The 15,770-nt window shown below is 57.8% G+C and overlaps 1 protein-coding gene across 2 annotated transcripts in view; it reads left to right on the plus strand.

Annotated features, from left to right (window-relative positions):
* The window catches only part of NR6A1 (nuclear receptor subfamily 6 group A member 1), a 111,470-nt gene extending 96,989 nt beyond the window's left edge, over window positions 1–14,481 (plus strand). Inside the window, exons 5-11 of one of the 2 annotated variants that reach the window (XM_063144488.1) lie at window positions 1,729–1,784; window positions 4,337–4,494; window positions 4,661–4,891; window positions 5,100–5,354; window positions 10,318–10,439; window positions 12,633–12,785; window positions 14,065–14,481. In XM_063144488.1, coding sequence (XP_063000558.1) covers window positions 1,729–1,784; window positions 4,337–4,494; window positions 4,661–4,891; window positions 5,100–5,354; window positions 10,318–10,439; window positions 12,633–12,785; window positions 14,065–14,153 — 1,064 coding nt within the window. In that variant the 3' untranslated portion in view covers window positions 14,154–14,481. The remainder of the gene's footprint in view (window positions 1–1,728; window positions 1,785–4,336; window positions 4,495–4,660; window positions 4,892–5,099; window positions 5,355–10,317; window positions 10,440–12,632; window positions 12,786–14,064) is intronic. The other variant, XM_063144489.1, reaches the window with a different exon arrangement.
* Window positions 14,482–15,770: the final 1,289 nt, after the last annotated feature.

Consider the following 15,770-nt stretch of genomic DNA (forward strand, 5'->3'; position numbering starts at 1 on the left):
CCACTAGAGGGAGCCCTGGTGGCACCCAACGGTGGCCCAGAAGGAGGAATGTAGGTTTTAGGAACTGGATGATGATGATGATGATGATGATGATGATGATGATGATGATGATCCCATTCCCGCTGCAGCTGGTGGGAATGTTTCTCGGATCCCATCGCCTTAGGCCAGGTGTTACTGGATTCTTTCCTTTCCTTCCTCCACACACCTCACTTTGTAAAGCAGACTAACTAGGGTGACCATATGAAAAGGAGGACAGGGCTCCTGTGTCTTTATCTGTTGTATTGAAAAGGGAATTTCAGCAGGAGTTATTTGTATATATGGAGAACCTGGTGAAATTCCCTCTTCATCACAGTAGTTCAAGCTGCCCTCTTTTAAATCTGGTCACTCTAGTATAGCTCCTGCAGCTTTAACTGTTGTGATGAAGAGGGAATTTCACCAGGTTCCCCATATATACAAACGACACCTGCTGAAATTCCCTTTTCTATGCAACTGTTAAAGATACAGGAGCCCGGTCCTCCTTTTCATAGGGTCACCCTAAGATTGACAGGTTGATTTGTGCAAACGCCTGTCTTGTCGTCCTTAACCCCCCCCCCCAGTGTGTTCCAGGTTGACTGGCCCGCCGCCTTTAATTGCTGAAAGCACTATTTATGCACTTAAGCTTGCTCAACATGTTCTTTACATGGCGCGTGGCATTTCTACACTTGCATAAGTTGCAAAACTGATCCCGCTGGGGGTGGGTGGGTCGTGACGTCCCAGGCTCCAGCCAGTCAGTGCTGCACCTGGCCAAGCCTTACGCTGCCGACAGGCACAGCTGGATCCGCTTGGCCTGATAGAGAGGGTATGTGTTCTATTTAAGCCTGTGAGCTCAGCTTCTATGGAGGCTCCCGTCTCCCAAATCCGGTTTCATGCCCCGTTTTAGGCTGCCATCCTCTATCCACTTATCTGGGATAAATAAATATGAGAGTGATTTCTGAGTAGATATGCTTAGTATTGCTCTGCTGTGCAAAACTATTTCTCATAAGGACTAGAAACCTACATTAAAAGTCAGAAAGCTTTTATTTGCAGGCTGAAACGACACATTCCATATCATATGTCACTACTCCTGGAATGCCTGTCTGTCCTTCCAGCGTTCTCAGGCTGCAGTGCTGTGTGTGCTTCAGATGGCTTGGATTACAAGTCCCATTGTTCCCAGCCAACATGGCTGTCGGGGAATGGTGGGAGTTGCAGTCCAAGCCATTTCGTGCACCTCTAAAGCCCGGAGGTAAAATCCAACAGAAATCCTACTTAAATGAATGGGACTTGTCAACCTAAATTTTCAGTAGAGAGCTTCAGCTATTGGGTGGTATAGAAGTGAAATAAATAATATTCATAACTTCAGTCCCATTCGTTTCAATGGGACTACTCTAAGAAGGACTTCAGTTGGATTTTACTTGGAGCACTTTAGATCTCACGGCCCCACAGGGGCTGGGTGTCGGTCCCACCCACCAAGCACCTCAGGGAGGGGCAAAGGGGAGGTGTCAGGCCACGATCCCTGAGGCTGAGGCTATCCGCTGCAGCCGCCGATCCTTCTCCAGCTGCTTGGACTTGTCCTCGGTGGGACGTTGGGGGCGGGTGGGGGGGAATCCTCTCAGCACCATCAGGATATGTGCTCTCTCGTACTGGCCCCAAGTGTTGTCAGAGTTTTCCTGGGCCAGTTCCTGACCGGTTGTGTTTTCCCCTCGCTCTCAGCAATCCGCGAAGACGGCATGCCTGGAGGCAGGAACAAGAGCATTGGACCTGTCCAGGTGAGCTCCCCGTTGGGTGCGCGCAGCCCGGCGGCTTTTGCCTGTCTTTCGTCTCTCGCCATGCCTGGCTGTGCCGGCGAAGGGGGCTCCCAAGACGCTCGGATTCCGTCATGCTGGGCGTGAGCCAAAGACGAGGGTCTTCGCCTTGCTTTGCTTTCAGGGGAACTCAACGAGGGCAAACGTGACCTGGATTTGCACGTGGTCTGTTGGAGGGTGGCGGTGGGTTGATCGAGGGGTGGGTGGGCAGTGCACTTTTCATTGGGGGAAGGGGTTGTCTATTTCTGCAACTTCCTGGTCGCATCCTGACCGCTGCACATCAGCATCATTTGGGATGGCCTTGGTAGGAAGGGCTGCTGGTCCTGGGGGCAAGTGTGCATTTCCCTGAGCGCTGCACAGTGAGAATGGTTGGGGAGGGGGTGCACCAGGCCCACCCTTGCATTCCAGCCCGGCTGTCCCTCGCTGGCTCTGGGCATTCGCCGTCCATCCCCTCCACCCCAGGAGCAAGCCTCCCACCTGCCCTAAGCCAGCCTAAGCCTTTCAGTCCCTGCCGAGTTCTCCGTAAATCTCCCCGCGACCGGAGCGCAATTTCTGGAGTTGTCTCAAGCAGGGGCACCCAGTAAATGTCTGGCTGATGGATGGGCCGGCTTGTCTGGAGATGTCTTGTAAAATGCCGGGTAATTCAGCCCAATCGCTTCTGCCACACGAGTGAGAAATGATGGCCGCTTTCCAGATGGCCGCTCGGGGAGGCGAGGGCTGGCCGCTTGCCTCTGGCTTTAATACGGAGGCGGCGTAACGCCCAAATGGTCTTGCGGAACGGCGCTTTCCGGGGCCTCTTGCCAAGAAAATGCACGCGGCCCCTGAGGAGCTCTAATCCTTCCACCCGCGAGAAATGCTGCTGTTTTCGTCCGCAAGGCACAGTCTTAACTTCCCGGTAATAAGCTGCCCTGCAGAGTAAATCCCTAGTATCCCCTTCCCAGGACTCACAGCATCTTCGTAAACGGGGTCTCCAGTCTTGTTCTTTTGGAGGGAGCTGTGAAGAGTCAGCAGCCCTCTGACTTCTTATTGCTCCGTTTGAGCCGTTTCCGGCCTGCGTTTGATCCGCATGGTCACCTACAAACTAGCCCAAAGTCCGGAGAAGCAAGATCGCCCATCAATAAGCTATGCAATAGAAGGAGCACGCGTCGGCGGGGGACAAATTGCCAGGAACTAGCAGGAAAAATCAGCAAAATAGATCTTCGAAAACCCAGCTGTCAGGGCACCACATTATTATTATTATTATTATTATTATTAGTATTAGTATTAGTATTAGTATTAGTATTAGTATTAGTATACCACCCCATAGCTGAAGCTCTCTGGGCGGTTTACATAATATTTAGACACTTAAAAACAATATACAAAAATTAAAAACCACAAAAACGTACAATATACACATACATTTAAAACCACTATAACATCTTTAAAAACTATGAGCCTAAAAAACCCCAGACCCAGGCTCATCCCATATTGCTAAATGCCTGGGAGAAGAGAAAAGTCTTGACCTGGCACCGAAAAGATTACAATGTCGGCACCAAGCAGGCCTCGTCAGGGAGATCGTTCCAGAGTCTGGAGGCCACCACCGAAAAGGCCCTGTCTTTTGGGGGAGGGAGGGCTAGAAACCAACTGGACGTCTGTGAGGTTGTCTCCAAACTGGAGGTCCATTCCCTGAGCCGCCGGCTCCTGTCAACATCCCAGCAGCTGTGTCTGAGCCAGGCGGGGCCTCTGTGGTCTTTGAGAAAAGCCCCATCTGGAGTGACCACGTCCACGTGTTTCCCACCACTGACCTTCCACCCTTAGCTTGTAAAAGGTTCTCTTGGCCCCCCTAGTGGTCGGTGAGCTCACGTCCTATGGGGGGCACCCCCGTTCATAAGGAGTGGGACTTCTCTTCCGAGACCGGCCGGCAGCTCCTCTGTCCGGTCTGGATTAAACCTCGGCCTTCATCCGATCCCTTACTGACCACAACGAATCCCCTGCAGAAAGTGGCCACCGTCACAACCTGGAAGCCAGAGCCCGCGGTCGATTGGGAAACCTCTAGGACCGCCTTCCCCAACCTGGAGCCCTCCTCCCCGGGGATTGTGGGAGTTGTATCCCCACAGTTCTGGAGGGACCCAGGTTGGGGAAGGTTCCAGAGCTTGGTCCCTTTTGGACGGGAGGTGGAGCCACTGGAGGCTGGGGCCCAGGGCCAGGGTTGGTGGGACGGAGCTCCTCAAACCAGCAAAAGTATGGCAGGAACATACCAGGCAGGAACCTGGCAGGACCACTGCCGCCACGTCCTCTGGCTTAGAAGCTCGTCCCGCGCCCCACGAACCCTGGGGCCGCTCGTTGGAGGGGCAGAGCGGAGTTGCCCTTGACGCCGGGCCTGGTGAAACCGAAGCTCCGCCCGTGTCTCGGAGAAATCCTTCAGCCGCAGGACCCGATCCCGGTCCTGCTCCCAGAGAAGCGCGCTGTCTCGGTCCCGGAGGCTAGAGAGCCGCCTCAGCCAGCCCCGAGTGTCGTCTTTCCCTTCCCTCCGTCAGATTTCCGAGGAAGAAATTGAGCGGATCATGTCTGGGCAAGAATTCGAGGGGGAGGCCAACATCTCGTGGAGCAACAACGGAGACAGTGACAACAGCTCCCCGGGCAACGGGGTGTCCGAGAGCAACCAGCCCTCCCCGGTCTCCACCCCGTCGTCAAGGTGGGACTCTGAGAGGGCCAGATGTTGGCGCAGCTGGCAGGGGGAGGGGCGGAGGCGAGGCAGCTCTGGCCTGCGTGACATCCCAGCCCTCGGCTCGGGACGGCGGCCTCCGCTGGCCGCCTCCCGACGCCCCTCCCGCCTCCCGACGCCCCTCCGCCTCTTCCAGTAGGTCTGTGGAGCTGAACGGATTTACTGCACTCAGGGATCAGTATGTGGGGACGCCGGTGGCCGCGCCCTACCAGTACCTTCCGCACCTTCTGAGCTGCCCGGCTCACTCGGCCCTGCTGCCGCCCCAGCCCCGGAGCCTCGACCCCCAGTCCCACGGCCTCCTCATCAGCCAGCTGGTGTCTGCAGAGGACCTGGCGCCCCTGGGCACCCCCATGTTGATCGAAGACGGGTGAGTGCTCTGGCGGCAGCTGGGCGGGGTGGGTGGGTGTCCGTGTCCTGGCCGGCTCGGCTTTTGGCCGCGGGCCTTTCTCCGGCTCGGGCGGGGCTCCCTGCAGGTCTCGCCACCACCGGGGGCGGGCCACCCTCAGCGGCTGCCCGCCCGCCCGCCTCTCCCCCATCACAGCCCCTCTCCCTCGGCCCCTCGGGGGTCTCCGCAGGTACAAAGTGACTCAGGCCGAGCTCTTTGCGCTGCTGTGCCGGCTGGCGGACGAGCTGCTCTTCCGTCAGATCGGCTGGGTCAAGAAGCTGCCGTTCTTCTGCGAGTTGTCCATCAAGGACTACACCTGCCTCCTGAGCGCCACCTGGCAAGAGCTGATCCTGCTCACCTCGCTCACCGTGTACAGCAAGCAAATCTTCGGCGACCTGGCCGACGTCACCTCCAAGTACTCCCCCTCGGACGACGAGCTGCACAGGTGAGAGAGGGGGGACGGAGCGGAGGCGGCCCTGGCCGGGGGCCCGGCCTTTGCTTGGCCGCTGGGCCTGGGGGCGTGGGGGGGGGCGGTCACTTCGGGGGAACACCAGGTGTCACGCCAGTTTTGCCAGGTTGGGGGGGGGCCCTCACTCAAGCAAGCCGTGCTCCACGCCCAAGCACAGTCGGTTTGCGACGCTTAAATGCCGCTAAATACAATGAAATCTCTCAGCGCTTCGTAATAAATGTTAAAATCACGTCCGAAATGTAATATTAAAAACACGGCATTAGAAATACTTCCACTTGCAATAAAAGCAATGCGAGGAGTGGCATGATTAACTCGAGGACAGCCCAGGGAAGGCTGGGCGAACAGGCGTGTATTTGGGAGGCATTTGAAAGACGCCACATTTTCTGCCTCCCGAGCTGCACGAGGGAGGGTTTTTCCAGGGGGGCGGGGCCACCACCAGGAAGGCCTGCAGGGCGACGTTCCGTTGGTTCCAGAATGACCAGCAAGGCCTCCTCTGCTGATCTCAAAGGCCACCTGGATGTGTATAAGGGAAGGCGGCCTGGTCCCAAGGTGTGTAGAGCTTTGTGTGACGATAACGTAACCTTGTACGTGGCTCGGTAGCTAATAGGCCGCCTGTGCAGTTCTTTTAACACAGATGTTACGTGGGCAGAGCTGGGTGTCCCAGTGAGCACTCTAGCTGCTGCGTTCTGCACTAGGTTCCGCTTCTGAACCGCGCACAAGGGCAGCCCCACACCGAGCACATTGCTGTAGTCTAACCGTGAGGTTACCAGTGCGTGGATCACCGTGGCTAGGCTGTCTCTATCCAGGAATGGGCGCGGTTGGCGCACCGACCAAAGTTCCCCCACTTTCAGCTCCCCGAGAACAGAGCGCTTCAGACCCGTTATCTCAGTGACACTGACAACAGCCTGGTGAAGCAGGCCAGGATTCTTCAACCCATACCATAGAATCATAGAATAGCAGAGTTGGAAGGGGCCTACAAGGCCATCGAGTCCAACCCCCTGCTCAATGCAGGAATCCACCCGAAAGCATCCCTGACAGATGGTTGTCCAGCTGCCTCTTGAAGGCCTCTAGGGTGGGAGAGCCCACAACCTCCCTTGGTAGCTGATTCCACCGTCGCACTGCTCTAACAGTCAGGAAGCTTTTCCTGATGTCCAGCCGGAATCTGGCTTCCTTTAACTTGAGCCCGTTATTCCGTGTCCTGCACTCTGGGAGGATCGAGAAGAGATCCTGGCCCTCCTCTGGGTGACAACCTTTTAAGTATTTGAAGAGTGCTATCATGTCTCCCCTCAATCTTCTCTTCTCCAGGCTAAACATGCCCAGTTCTTTCAGTCTCTCTTCATAGGGCTTTGTTTCTAGACCTCTGATCATCCTGGTTGCCCTCTTCTGAACACGCTCCAGCTTGTCTGCGTCCTTCTTGAATTGTGGAGCCCAGAACTGGACGCAATACATTAGAGGAGGGAGGGGCTGAGGTCGAGATTCACCCCTCCCCTCCCCCCGGGCACCCAATTCTCAGGACATGGAAGAGCTGGATACACCAAACTCTTCACCGCTGTGTCCCACACCGGGAGCAGACGACAGGCCAAAGCGAAGCCCGCCCTGGCTTTCAGTCCTGCCTCTGCGGCAAAGCCGTCGTCAGGCCCGGGGGGACCTCTCCTTCCGGGAACAATCGCCCTGCCTTTCCCAGAGGTTCCCCGGAGTGTGTGAAGCAGGGGGGCTGATGCTGCCCCCCCTGAAGAGACCCTTTCTGAGCCTCCTGCCTGGAGAGGAGGAGGAGGACAGCTGGCGAGCCAAGTTGTGCGGAGGGTGGGGGCGTAACTGTGTCCCCCCCCACGCACATCTCAGAGTGCAGGACACGGAATAACGGGCTTAAGTTAAAGGAAGCCAGATTCCAGCTGGACGTCAGGAAAAACTTCCTGACTGTTAGAGCAGTGTGACAGTGGAATTAGTTACCTAGGGAGGTTGCGGGCTCTCCCACACTAGAGGCCTTCAAGGGGCAGCCGGACAACCCTCTGTCAGGGATGCTTTAGGGTGGATTCCTGCATTGAGCAGGGGGTTGGACTCGATGGCCTTGTAGGCCCCTTCCAACGCTGCTATTCTATGATTCTATGCAAGCCTGGTCGGGGCAGTTCCCCGCAAGGGAGTGCCCGCTCGCCTGCTTGCCTGCCTGCCACCTCCAGGCATTTCAAAAGGAAGGCCGGGATCACAAAACACAAGATCCCCCCACCCTCAGGGTCAGAGGTGGGGATTGTTTTCTGTGGCATAAATTTGAGCCGCCCGGTGATGCGCCTGACACCGGCCAAGACACACGGCCAGCGGCTGCTCCGGCTGACCCGGCTGCTCGTGAATCAGAGGAGAAGGGAGGCCTTCTGCAGGGCCAGGATGCTTCGCTTGGATAGCAGCGCAGGACAGCCGAGGGCAGGGGTCTCCCTCCCCACGGCCCAAATCACCCGGCTCGGCCTGCCGCACTGCCTGACCCGTGGAGTTTTGGGGAGCCCGGCAGGCCTTTTAACGTTGGCCACCTCTTTTCTGCCCTTTCCTTTCAGGGCTCCCAGTTTAGAACGTGTCAGCCAGGGCCAAAATCACGATGCAGAAGGTGTCTTGTGTCCAGCTGTGCATCCTTGAGCATCCCGGGGCGCTTGGCTCCTGTGGTTCTGCGGAGTGTGGGGGCGTAACTGTGTCCCCCCCACGCACATCTGTCCCTGTGTGACTCCTTTTCCCAGTCTTCCTCCTTCATCCTTGACCTGCGACAGTTTCTGCTGCCTTGAAACTCCGACCCTCTCCCTAAATCAAGCCTTGCCTCTTGTCCTTTTCTCTCCCTCCGCCCCAGCTCTGCCTCTGCAATTTTGCACTGAGTCTATATCGCCTTTCCCACCTAATCAGCCTCTTATCGGGAATGGCGTTTAGCATCCCCTTGTTGCACTGGCCGGGGGGCTCCTAGCAGGGCGGCCATTTTCAGAGGCGGCTCCCCGCGAAGCAGGGAGGAGGCCAGGCACCAGAGCCGGCACAGGGGCTGCTTCCCATGTTGCGCTTTCCAGGGCCCGGCCGGACAGAGTGCCTGGGAAGGAGGCGCCGGCACTCCACGCTCACCGACGCCTCCTGCTTTCCGGCCGAGGGCGAGGCGGAGCGCTCCAGGCTGCTTTCATCACGTCCAAAATTGCTTTCCTGCAGAGCTGACCCGTAGTTCAAGCTCCTTTGATTTCTCCCCTGGGCTTCTCTTCCTTGCGTGGGGAGAGGCTGGCAAGACACAGCGAGAGGCAGCCCCATCCCTCGTCCAGCCAGGCCTTAGGACCCGGGAGGACGTGGGCCACCACCGGGCAGGGCAGGGCGGCTCTGGATGCTGTGAGCCTGAGAGGCCGCGGGATTCCCCAGCCCAAATCGATGGCTTCAGATATCCCGCGGCTGGCTGGCTGGCTGGCGGGTGTGTCTGTGAATGGCAGAGCAGAGAGCTCCGGACCGCCTGGACTTTCTCCCCCTGCCCTCTGGGATGACCTTCCGCCACTTGGTGCCCTCCGGATATCGGCTCCCATCGTCCCCAGTCAGCATGGCCTTGGGCTGGGGAGGGGAGGGGCTGTAGCCCCAACAGATCCATCGGGCAACAGGTTAGAGGCAAGGCTGCCGTGTGGCACGGCCGTGCGTAGGACAGGCGCTGCTGGATTTGCAGCAAACGGGGCAGCCATGCGATTGGACAGCGTGAGGGGCATGCTGGGTGAGGAGAGACCAACCTGGGCTTCCCAGCTGTATCCTGAATCCCTCTGTTTGGGGCTGGAGATTCACACCTCGCCTGTCTTCGGAGGTGCTCAGAGGAGCCATTGCGAGTTCTTAAAATCATAGAATCATAAAATAGCAGAGTTGGAAGGGGCCTATAAGGCCATCAAGTCCAACCCCCTGCTCAATGCAGGAATCCACCCTAAAGCATCCCTGCCAGATGGTTGTCCAGCTGCCCCTTGAAGGTCTCTAGTGTGGGAGAGCCTGGCTGCCTCCCTTCAGGGGATGGGGAGGGCAGGGGGGCAGGTCCCTAAATGCTCCCAGTATTATGTAGAAGTGGGGAGCTGCCGGACCTCAGTGGTGCAGCCCCTGCTTTGCATGCAGAAGGTCCCAGGTTCGAATCCTGACATCTCCAGGTAGGGCAGGGAAGACTCTGTCTGTCAGGGATGCTTTAGGGTGGACCCCTGCATTGAGCAGGGGGTTGGACTCGATGGCCTTAGAGGCCCCTTCCAGCTCTACTATTCTAGGATTCTGTGATTCTATGACTCCCTCCTGAAACCCTGGAGAGTTGCTGCTACCAGACAGTGTTGCCAATACTGGGCGAGAGGGACCAAGCGCCTGACTGTATTTGGCCGCTTCCAGTGTTCCAGTGTTCTTGTTTATGTCCGGCCTTTATTCAGACTCCATGAGGACTGGGATCTTGCTTCCTTTCCTGGGGAGGCCTGTAGCTCCGTGGCAGAGCCCCTGCTTTGCATGCAGAAGGTCCCAGGTTCAATCGCCGGCATCTCCAGGCAGGGTTAGGAAAGAATCCTGCTCGGAGAGTTGCTGCCAGTCCATGTCAGCCGTATTGGGCTACCCAGAGCAAGGCAAATTCCGACGCGGCTCCCCAAAGGTGACGGCGGTGCTCTGTCCGTGCGACTTCGCCAACGCCTAGAGCTGGCCGTGGCGGGCCTTTGCATCTGCCTCTCTACAGATGTGCTGGAACTCCAAATCCCATCTTCCTCGATGGGGCTGGGCCCCGCCCGCTCTCTGCGAGGTTCTGGGTGTGTGAAACGGAAGCTGTGCGCACGGCAGGCGCCCCACTTTGAGCGGCAGGCCTCGCTCCCCCCACCCGGCGCCTCCTGCGAAAGGGGGCCGATGGCCAGTGACGGGGGAAGCTCTGCCTGAGACCTTCAGGCTCTGGAGCTCCCCCTGGGCTTACCTGACGCGGAGCTCCGTTCCTCCCGCCTGGCAGGTTTAGCGAAGAGGGGATGGAGGTGATGGAGCGGCTCATCTACCTGTACCGCAAGTTCAGCCAGCTGAAAGTCAGCAACGAGGAGTACGCCTGCATGAAAGCCATCAACTTCCTCAATCAAGGTGAGGGGGGGAAAGGGGGCCCTTTCCTCTGTGCTCCCCCAGCAGTCACTGCCGCTGCACAAACCACGTCCTTCTGTCCCCGGCAGCAGGATTGGGGCCGGGGCCGGTGACTGAAGGAACTGCCCGGAAAAGGCTGGTGTGTGTGTGTGTGTGTGTGTGTGTGCGGATGGCAGATGAAGCCGCCTCCCCCAAAATGGGAGTTCCCCTCATTTTTGCACCCTTTGTGGGAATTCCGGGCCAAGGAAGAAACTTGAAATCGGGCTCACTCTCCACCTGTCCAAGGTTTGGCGGGGCAGGGAGATGTTTTAAATCAGTGGTTCCCAAACTTTTTCAGGTAACTGCCCCCTTGGTTCCACAAACTCATGCCCAGTGCCCCCTGCGTGCGGCCCCTTTAAATGGGAAGCACCCACCGCAGGCTTGCCGAGGGAGGGAGGGAAAAGAGACGGAACGCCTCTGTTTTGCAGCCGACGTGGCGGGGCACACCAAGCAGGGTATGTCTCTTCATTAGCGTTTTGGTGCTTTTGAAACATTTCAATTCACCGTTAAAAGGACTCTTCTTAAACGGTATTAATCCATGTGTGGAGTCTTCCCCTAGATGGCTTGGGACCAAACTACCTTCTCCCATAAAAATGTCCCGAGGTTTTAAGAACTTCTGGAGAGGTGCTTCTCGGAAAAGACCGCCTCGAGCACTCCCCTGCCTCCCCCTTGCATCTTAACGCCCCCCTATGCAATCCCGGTACCGCCCACTTTGGGAACCACTGTTTTAAATAGACGTGCTAGTTCTGGTGGGTGTGGGGGGGCAGTGCTTTCTCTGGTCTCCCCAGACCACCTCCTGTTGCTGCTTTTATGCTCAGGGAGTGTGTCACTGAGCCTGGGCCCTGTTGTGCCATTTGCACGGCACACACTCCCTGTCTATGAAGCCGGCCGGTGGGGTGCTCTGGGGTGCATTGTTTGTTTGGGGGTGTGGGGTGTGTGTGTGTGGGTTCTTACCTCTCGCCCTGATTGGGGAGCCATGGGGGCCCAGCACTGCCATAGATTTGGCTCCCTCCAGGATGGCTGTCTCCCTCACCCCACCCGTGATGATCTGGGACAGTCGTCCGTTTGGCAAATGGCAGAATCGGCCCCAGGAAATCATAGCTGAGTGGTTTTTTGGGAGGGGAAGAATCCTTCCTTCCTTCCCTGCCCTGAGTGGCTTTTTTTGGTGGTGGTGGTGGTGGTGGTATTATTATTATTATTATTATTATTATTATTATTATTATTATTATTAGTATCCCACCTTTTGCCCAATACTGGGCCTCAAGGCGGTCTTACAAAGTTTAAAACATACATTTTAAAACATAGAAAAAGAAATAAAAAAAAAGTTTAAAATACACAACAAAATTATAAGTCATTAACATAGGCGGAGGACCAGATTATTCTCCAAAGGCCTGCTGGAACAAACAAGTTTTCGCCTGCTTCCGAAAGCCCATCAAGGAGGGAGCCAGCCTAGCTTCCCCAGGAAGAGAGTTCCAGAGCACCGGAGCAGCCACCGAGAAGGCCCTTTGCCATGTTCCCACCAAGGGCACCTGTGAAGATGGTGGGACTGAAAGAAGGGCTTCTCCAGAAGATCTCAAAGCTCATAAGGGAGAAGACGGTCTTTCAAATAACCTGGACCCGAGCCATATAGGGCTTTATAGGTCATAACCAGCACTTTGAATTGTGCTCGGAAACCGACTGGAAGCCAGTGGAGCTGTTTTAACAGGGGACTTGTCTGCTCCCTGTAACCAGCCCCGGTCAACAATCTGGCTGGAGCTCTTTGAACCAGCTGGAGTTTCCGAACACTCTTCAAAGGCAGCCCCACGTAGAGCGCGTTACAGTAATCCAATCGGGATGTAACTAAGGCATGTGTCACCGTGGCCAGGTCCGACATCTCTAGGAACGGGCGCGGCTGGCGCACGAGCTTTAACTGTGCAAATGAACTCCTGGCCACTGCCGAAACCTGGGCATCCAGACTCAGGGCTGAATCCAGAAGTACACCCAAGCTGCGGACCTGCATCTTCAGGGGGAGTGTAACCCCATCCAACACAAGCTGAATCCCTATTCCCTGCTCTGCCTTTTGACTTTGGTATTGCAGCTGCTGGCTGGGCCAGGGCGTGGGGTGTGGCTGCCCCATCTCTTACTCACAGGGGGCGGGGGGCTTCCTTTCCCATCCAGACATCCGAGGCTTGACAAACACGTCCCAACTGGAGCAGCTGAACAAACGCTACTGGTACGTCTGCCAGGATTTCATGGAGTTCAAGTACCCGCATCAGCCCAACCGCTTCCCGGACCTGATGATGTGTCTGCCGGAGATCCGATACATTGCGGGTGAGGAGCCGGTCCCCGGCGGGCCTTCCAGCGTCGGGAGGCTCGGAGGAAGATCGGGACAGGAGGGGCCGCTTTTTTGGGGGGGGCGCCTCTCCTCCTGCCAGAGTGCAGGGCGTCCCTTCCACAATGACATCCAGGGGAGGCGGGGGCTGCCGGCTTTCTAGCCCCCACTCAGCCATGGAAGCCCACTGGGCGACTTTGGGCCAGTCACAGCCTCTCAGCTCAACCCACCTCACAGGGTTGTTGTTGTGAGGAACAAATGGAGCGGAGGATTATGTATGCTGCTTTGGGTTTCTTGGGGGACAAAACGGTGGGATATAAATAAATATGTAAGAGACTAGGCATCAAGGCTAGGCTGCAGCCACCAGCTGCCAAAGGCCCCAAAGTGTCTGGAGGTGGGTGTCCAGTCCCCCTCCTTGTCTCCCTGACGAGGCTGTTGCTCACCGCATTCCCGGTCCGGGCGGCCCGTCGTCTTCCGTGAGCCGAGGGCTTACTTGCCAGAGGGGGTGGTTTTAACCAAATGTTTTGGCAAGTGAGAGATCAAATGTTTGAAAGCCAACGGAGTCCAATGAAATACGCCCCCCCTTCCTCCTCGCCGGCCTCTGGCTTCTCTGGCCACTGCTCTGTGCCACTTTAACTCCTGGCTCCCCCCTCTAGCACCGGCCTTGCATTAGCCTTAGGGGCCGTGGCTCTGTGATAGAGCACCACGTGCTTTGGATGTAGAAGGTCTCCGGTTCGATCCCCGGCGGTGTCTCCAGGTGGAGCTAGGAAAGGCTCATGAAGAGTTCCCAGAGAGCCGCTGCTGCCGGTCAGTGTCAAGCGTCTGACTCGGTATCGGGCAGCTCTCCAGGTCCCTACAGACCCAGTGTGTGTCCCGTGATCTCGCTACCCCAAGACGCAGCGATGGCGACCAATTTTGGATGGCTTCCAAAGGGGGTTGGATAAATCCCTGGGGGAGGAGGAGGAGGAGGCGGCTCCCCGTGGCTACTAGTCCTCCTGGTAGCTATCTCCAGGATTGGAGACAGTAAGCAGGGGTAGACCAGTTGCTGGGGAACATGGGCGGGGGAATGTTGTAATTGCACTCAGCTTGTGGCCTTCCCATTGGGGCGGCTGGTCGGCCACTGCAGACGAGATGGGCCCCTGTTGCGGCCGTTCGCCCTCAGGGCACGCCATCTCGGTGAGTGGCCTTTCCACCCTCCCCCCACCCCTCTTGGGAGACCGTGGCAGGCGTGCGCCCTCGGCCGTGGGGCAACAGCTCAAGGGTTTCTTTCCTCGGCAGGAAAAATGGTGAACGTCCCGTTGGAGCAGCTGCCCCTGCTGTTTAAGGCTGTCCTGCACTCCTGCAAGGCCGGCGTGAGCAAAGAGTGAGCGAGCGGCAACCCTCCCTCTGGCACCTCCAGCAAGGGGAGAGAGGAGGAGGAGGAAGAGGAGGAGGAGGCGCCTGCAGCCGAGGCCAGGGGGACGGCTGTGGCCGGGCCGGGAATCGCCTTGCCGCTGTAGCGAGAATCCTTTGGGGTGGGCTTGGGGGTTCGTTTTGTTTTTGGTGTGTGTGTTTTTTACTCCTTTCCTATAATATTTATTTCACGACAGAGTTGAATGTAGGATCTTCAACCCCGTGCACGGCGTCCTGTCCGAAGGCGCCCCATTGCGCCCGCTCTCTCGCAGTTTACAGAACGTGAAGACGCGCGTGACAGTGTTTTAGGGTTAGAGCATTTGTACTGGGGTGGGGGTGGGGGTGGGGGGTGGGCTGGGCGGGGGGCCCACGACGACTAAGACTACCTCAAGGAGAAGGAGCTGTTTCCACGCTTTTCTGTGGGTCACGCCCACGGACTTCATCCCACCCGGCAATTGACCGTCCAGGGCGGCCAGGGTCTCCCCTCCCCTAGAGAGGGTGCCAAGCGGCTGGGCGGCCGCAGCCCCTGCCTTCCCCCTTCTCTTCCTCGAGAGCCCCCCGGGGGCCTCTCCAGGCAGCCCCTCCAAACCCTCCCCTCCCTCCCCATGCTCCAGACCCGGCGGCCATGTGCCCTTACCTCCCTGCGTATTACAAGGCGTTGGCCGCCCCGCAGTCCGGGGGCTCCGTCCTCAATTGTTTCCCACTCTCCCCATAGATGGGAGGGCTGTGCCAGTCGAGCAACGGGCGTGACCCTCAGAGCCCCCCCCCCGCCCTGCCAACTCGTGGGGGAAGAGGCTCTGAGCTGCCCCGGATGGGCTCCGGGTTCTGTTGTCCTCCGCCCCCTTGTGGCTGCCAAGATGGACCCTCCTTCGCATGGGGCAGCATAGCCCGTTTCCCAGAGGCCCACAGCAACCGCTGCTTCCCGAGGAGTGTCTGTGGGGGGACGGGGGGAGCTTCCTCCCCCGACTCCCTTTTTAAACTTTATTTTTAAACTACCTGAAGCTCCTCAGAGAGGAAAGAGCACGTACGGTCCGTTGTCTTCGGCACGCGCCTCTTCCCCGGCCCATTGCATTGCACCCCCACCACGCACACGCCCCTACCACCTTTGAACACACTGACACTGCCCCCCCCATTTAACACACTTGGCACGTCTCTAGGGGAGAGCCTGACGCCGGCCGATCTAGGGAAGGTGCGCGGGTGAGCCGGGCCGCTGGCCGAGAGCCGGGACCCCAAAGGCAGGAGCAACGGCGGCCGCCCCCCCTGTCGACGGGACTCGCGTGTCTCCCCGGCCTGGCGCCAGGCCTCTTGGGCCTTGTGGTGGCGTTCGCTTCGGGGCGCTCTCCCTGGGCTGTTCCCCCCTCCCCTCCCCTCCCCTCCCCGGCCTCTCTTTGCTAACCTTCCCTCGCAACAGTGTTGCTGCTGCTACTGCTGATTCCAGCAAGGTGAAACGGGTAACGGCGACCGCCGGGGCCAGCTGGCGTCCGGCGTGGCTCTGTGGATCCCCCAGACTGGTGCTGCGGCCCCTTCGCTTCCCGTTGGTCCAAAACAGCGGGGGGGGGGGTGTATTTTTTTTTATTTTAAAGTCTCAGGAA

The sequence above is a fragment of the Elgaria multicarinata genome, chromosome 19, assembly GCF_023053635.1.
Source record: "Elgaria multicarinata webbii isolate HBS135686 ecotype San Diego chromosome 19, rElgMul1.1.pri, whole genome shotgun sequence".
Classification (NCBI taxonomy): domain Eukaryota; kingdom Metazoa; phylum Chordata; class Lepidosauria; order Squamata; family Anguidae; genus Elgaria; species Elgaria multicarinata.